The sequence below is a fragment of the Notothenia rossii genome, assembly GCF_949606895.1.
Source record: "Notothenia rossii genome assembly, chromosome: 1".
NCBI classification, from domain to species: Eukaryota; Metazoa; Chordata; class Actinopteri; order Perciformes; family Nototheniidae; genus Notothenia; species Notothenia rossii.
Window position 1 is genome coordinate 30,199,670 of NC_136912.1, and position 6,022 is coordinate 30,205,691.

A 6,022-nucleotide genomic window follows, 5' to 3' on the forward strand; every position below is an offset into this window, starting at 1 on the left:
TAAAAAAAGCTGGCGTCTTTGCGCATGCAAGCTTTCTGCAGAGCGTAGGAATATCCCTGCTCTGATATCTTGAAACAGAAAAGCAGTTGTATTGCTTATGGATTATCAGAACATTTCAAAGGGGACACAGACACATTGGATTAACCTATGGATTAACTACACCATCGTTTTATCGTTTTAATGCCATTGAAGACCAGTTTTGACCAGACAAAGACCAAGGTAAGCCATGTTAGCGTTGTTGGGTCCGTGGGGCTTAAGAGGTAGTGTATTTTTGCATCTTTACTGTACACAAAAATCATAACTTGAAAAGGAACTGATAACATCAACTATGCACTGCTAGTAGAATGAAAAACACAAAATAGGGCAGCAATGTAAAGACCAGTCAGTTGTGCCTGAAGGTTTTAAACTGAATGTAAAGCAGAGAATGTGCTTTACATTAAAATGCATTGAATTGTTTTTTTTCTCTTACCAAGGTACTGTAGGTGTAGTACACTTTTATGTATGCATAACTTTAAAACTGAATAAGAATATGAAATAATTTGTCTAAATTGATTTTTCTTTAAGAATGTTACTGAGGCAGTTTGTGATTTTGAAGCTATTTGGTGAAAAATATTGCAGTTTTGATACATTTATTAATACTTGGAAATTAGCAACCAAACAGAAAAAGATACACTAACAATATAACCCTATAGAAGCCACAAAGGTACATCATTATTGAAAGATAATTACTATTGGCCTTTTAGCTCTGGTTCGGTCCCTTGCAACCGTGAACAAGTGTTTTGGGTTTGCTGTTCTCAAATAAGCTAGTGGCTAAATTTTTAGGTTTAAAAAAAGCTTTTTTGAAAAAAAACCCCAGCTTGTTTAAGGTGGTGAAGGTATGTGGCCCAAAACAAGCTTAAGCTAAACAACGAGCTAAATAAGGCAAACATTTGTATCCCTTTAAAGACGCAGAATTTTGCAATAACTCTCTGTGGGTTTGTAATGAGCGATCCATTTCTGACAATATATATTTTATCCATTGTTAATTAAAAGCATTGATTAATGCAGGTTTGAGAGCACATGAAGGAAGTATTTCCAAACTATTAGTAACTGTATCTGTCCCTGCTGTACAAAAACATTCAGTATAATAGCCATGGGAATTTTTCTGTTCATTTTAAAATGTAAAAACACGAAAGAGTATTTAATTAAACTGCATGATCTTTATTTATGCCAATGCTTCTGATTTATCACTCAATCTCATCCACGTCCACATCAATGGTCTTGGTGCTTTCGATCACCTTTCCATCCACAACTGTCTGCACCACTGTGATGACCTTTGTGACCACTGAGGAAAAAAGAAAATACAAAAATGATGAGCAAATCACATCACATTTCATAAATACAGTTCCAACTTGAATGGCACTGTAATGAACAAATATGAATTATATGCATGTGAAAAATTGCTTACCTTGTCTGGAACTGGTTATGGAGAGAAAAAGAGAAAATAAAAAAATGAGTCTAGAACATATCCACTGTCTATTGTCATGAAATGTTTGATATTTTTTCTCGCCATTTCCCCTGTCCAGTCAGTGTTTCTCCCTCTTTATCGGGCCTCACCTTTCATCCTCCCCATCTAGCAGCCTCCTGTACTCTGCGATTTCCAGCTCTAGCCGGGTCTTGAGGTCCAGCAGCATGTCGTACTCCTGCTTGTTGTTGGCGATGCTGGCGTAGAGTTGGGACAGCTGAGCCTCCAGACCTGTGACCCTGTTCTGGAGGCCTGAAAGTTGTGCGGAGTAGCGTTCCTGGGTCTCTGCTAGGGTGCCTTCCAGAGAGGTTTTCTGTTTTGGTCGGAGGAAGACGTTTTGAGGTTAGTAATCCGGAATCATGCTTATCATGTAAGTGTAACATTTGTGGACTGATGGTAGTTACTGTCTTTATGCTAACTACTTAGCTATCAAGCTAACCTGCTTTTGGCTGCATGGATGTACAATTAGGCTTAAATACAGTGTCACTTTGCCTTGCTTCCAATTTTGCCAGTGGCCACATCCTGTATTACAACAAAGAATCCCCCCTTTCCCAAAACATATTTCCCCCATGAACCATCATTGTGAAAGAGACATCTATAAAGCTATTGTAAGCACACCTTGGCCTTGAAAGTCAATTAAGACTCTTTCTATTATGCATGTTTTATCTATTCATTCTAATAGGTGTGAATAAGCACCATCTTTGGGTCAGGCTGTTATAAAACATTGAATACTGGCTGTACAGACAGTATGAGAGTGCTATCAGTCTCATCCTATAACTCTAGAAAACATGTTTAGTGTTAACATGCATCATGTTGTATCCAGTGGATCACAATCTCAAATGTTAATATATGTTAACATACCATGCTCAAATGGGACTGCAGTTCAATCTGAAGCCTCTGCAGGCAGCTCTTCAGGTCCTTAATCTCTGTGCGGGTTGTCGTCAGAATCTCTGTGTGTGTGATCACGTCCTGCTCCACCACTGCGATCTAGGCATATCAAAGAAACATTTATTGTTTTACCCATCAATTAAAGTAGATCATTGACATACTTTCGAGCTAAATAAGCTAACTCTTCAAAGGCTGCCTTCAAAGTGACTAAATTCTGAACAGTTCTCACCTTGCTCTGGTACCATGTCTCAAGTTCCTTGCGGTTCTTGCCAATCATGGTCTCGTAGTGTTCCCTGATTTCTGACATGACCAGGTTCAAGTCTTGAGAAGGAGAGGCGTCCACGGCCACATTGACCTGGCCGCCCATCTGACTCCTCAGCAGCATCAGCTCCTGTAGGCGACAAAAAACAAAGCCTGAGTGTGTGTGTGTGTGTGTGTGTGTGTGTGTGTGTGTGTGTGTGTGTGTGTGTGTGTGTGTGTGTGTGTGTGTGTGTGTGTGTGTGACCCGAACAATAGCTAATACAGGGGTGTCAAACTAAATTTCATCGCGGGCCACACTAGCCTGGTTGCACTCAAAGGGCCGGTGTAACTGTAAGACTATAAATATATCATATATATAAAATAATGTGTTATATTACATGATTGCCTCTGCATTGTATTATTATCGGATAGGGTAATAACTTCATGTTTAACTACGTCTGAAAGCAGAAGTGTAGGGCAAATATTTGCAAGTCTCTTCAGTGCGAATGGCATAAAATGAGATACATTGTGGGATATGTAGTTTATGGGCACGTGCTTCTGTAAAGCGGCATGTAACCGTTTAATATTATATTCTTTGCCAGCTCTTGCAGGCTGCATAAAATGAGGTCGCAGGCCTGATTTGGCCTGCGGGCCTTGAGTTTGACACCCGTGAGCTAATGGAAGGAGTAATACAAGGAAGTGTTCAGAGGGGGAGAGGGGCAGCGCTGGGAAAAAGGAGGCGACACACCTGTTTATAAAAACATGAACCTAACATGGAATCTAAGGTAGAGCTCATGTGTGCAAACTGAGGAAATTAGGCTACAATAGATGGCCATAACAAATGGTGACAAGTTTGTTTTATAGAGAATGGCTGTGAAAAGATGAATGATGAGGATTTTCAGCTTCAGGTTTTGTGCACACACAAAAAGGATGTTGGCCTGTGTTCAGGAATGTATGAGAAGCTGCCATTAACAAACCTTGGATTGGAGGAAATGTAAAGCTAGTTCCTATACACTCTCACCTCTTCGTGATTCCTCTTGAGCATGATGAGCTCGTCCTTCAGGGCCTCGTACTGACTCTCCAGGTCCATTCTGGCCAGGTTCATCTCATCCAGAACCCTCCTCAGCCCAACGATGTCCGCCTCCACAGCCAGCCTCATGGACAGCTCGTTCTCATACCTTTGGGGGGGAGGGGGGCAGGACAGACAGGTTTCAATAGGTGGTCTAGATGCATGAGTGCATTTAAACTTTCACTTATCCAAGGAGGGGGCACTCACTTCATTTTGAAATCATCAGCAGCCAGTTTTGCGTTGTCAATGTCCAAGACTGTCTTGGAGTTCAGCCTGGAAGCAAAACGAATCTGAGGAGGAGAAAAACAGGGAATCCCGTCAGAAGAAGTACAATCAATCACATGTTTTAAACAGTTTTACAACAGTGCGGCATGGGATCCATACATTCACCAATAAAGGATTTACTCATTCCAACATGGGTACCCATAATACCTGGTTGACTAATTTATCCATTGGTTGATACTAAACTTCAGTTTTTTGGGAAAGGTTTCCTTAAAAAATGTAAGAGATGGAATATAACAGTAAATGTGACAAACAACCTAAATATTAACTTGTACATGAAGTAAATCCGATAAACAACTATGTTGAAAGTATGTGTGCAGCCTGTACACACTTATATTGGCCCATAATGTCAACTTTTTGCTCATCTTTCACACTGCTTCTCTTAGTAATTGTCACTGTAACACTGAAACCTGTCTGCAGGATGTGACGAATGTGTAGGAATGAACTAGGTATGATAATAACCAACGTGCTGCTTTCTGATTGTGTAATGTGTAACTTCCTGATAAAATAGCATACTTGGAATGTCATTGATGGGTTTCCTGGTTCCGTAACTCTACTATCCTAACCCCACATGTAGTACCAACCGATCTCTCACACTAAAACATGAGAAGATAACAGAAAACACCCACACATGTTTACTTCCTCTCACCTTGTCCTTCAGGTCTTCGATGATGGCGAAGTAGCTGGTGTAGTCGTGGGAGATGTGAACTTTGTTCTGGCAGAACTCTCTGATCTGCTTGTCCAGTTGCTCGTTCTCCTTCTCCAGTTTGCGCACCTTTTCCAGGTAGCTGGACAGACGGTCGTTCAGGTTCTGCATGGTGGCCTTCTCGTTGGCGCCGACGTGGAGGTCCAGGCCATCAGTCAGGTTGAAGCCCCCGGAGGTAGGGGCATAGCTCTGGCTGGCAGAGGAGACGCGGGTGCCGCGGCCTCCTGCTCCACCGTAGACACTCAAGGTCCTTGAAGATTGGATGTAGGATCTGTTGCTGTAAGACATGGTGGGAGGTCTGGATCTGGCTCTGGGTCTGGATCTGGGTCTGGATCTGGGTCTGGATCTGGAAGGATCACTAGAGATCGTCTGCAGTTGAAAGCATCACCTTGGTCTCCTTGGTTATATAGGGGCCTAACGCAGGAAAGTGGGAAGGGCCAGTAAGGCGAGTTGAAAGGGAAGAATGTGGCTGAAAGGCTATCCCCTACTCTTCTGTGCAATCTATTCATCAACAAGGGTGTGGCGACTGGTGGGTCGGGGTTCTTCCGCCTTTTTCAAGTCAAACCCGTGATTCCACATTTCTTTCTAAAATCAATGAAGCGGCATTCCTTTAATACTTTTTTTTCCGTCTTGAAACTTCATGCAGTTTTTAATTGCAGCCTTCGTTGTCTCTTTACTTGAATGCAGGTTTATAGACATACACACCTTGAACGTTATAAAATATGTTCCAACTGCTATGTTTAGCTATCTTGTAAAATATTCACTCAGCAGTGACAGAAGTGGCATATACCAGCAACAATTTCCCCTTAGTGAAACTTGGGGCCACAGGTTGAGGGAACGGCAGTACTTAGGCCAAATGTCCAAAATGGTGTTAATTAAGCTAGGATTTTTTCTTTTTGTGTTAAACCTGTATCACAAATATTTATCCAGGCTTGAAAAGTACCTAAGTGTGGCAATTGAGTACAATTTTAATAATGTAAAATATAATATACACTATATATTGAAATGGGCCATTTTGCACAATTTGTATTTCACTTTTGGTATTTTATATATATTTTGATATTCATACTTTTCAACACAGAACGGCTAATTATCCAGCAAAGGTTAAAAGTAACATATTACATTAAATCAAGAAACTATTTAAGAACTATTTTGATGTATCATTTGATGGTATTTTATACCTCAAATCTACTACATATCAGAAGAAAATGCTTTTTTTTCCTTTAGTACATTTGTAAGCTGCACATTTACCAGCTACAACATTAAAATGATTTATATATATTAATGCAATTTCATATCCTGAAGGGGACTATTCTGCATAAGGAGTATTCTT

General features: G+C 40.7%; 1 protein-coding gene across 1 annotated transcript; it reads right to left on the reverse strand.

The window, feature by feature from the left end:
* Positions 1-1,179: 1,179 nt before the first annotated feature.
* On the reverse strand, positions 1,180-5,352 carry LOC307016837 (keratin, type I cytoskeletal 50 kDa-like). The gene is made up of 8 exons (XM_079646163.1): positions 4,633-5,352; positions 3,909-3,991; positions 3,654-3,810; positions 2,622-2,783; positions 2,366-2,491; positions 1,597-1,817; positions 1,448-1,458; positions 1,180-1,324 (listed from the first exon to the last, which is right to left on the reverse strand). The coding sequence occupies exons 1-8, from the start codon at positions 4,975-4,977 to the stop codon at positions 1,227-1,229; spliced, it is 1,203 nt and encodes a 400-aa protein (XP_079502289.1). The 5' UTR covers positions 4,978-5,352; the 3' UTR covers positions 1,180-1,226.
* Between the last annotated feature and the right edge of the window lie 670 nt (positions 5,353-6,022).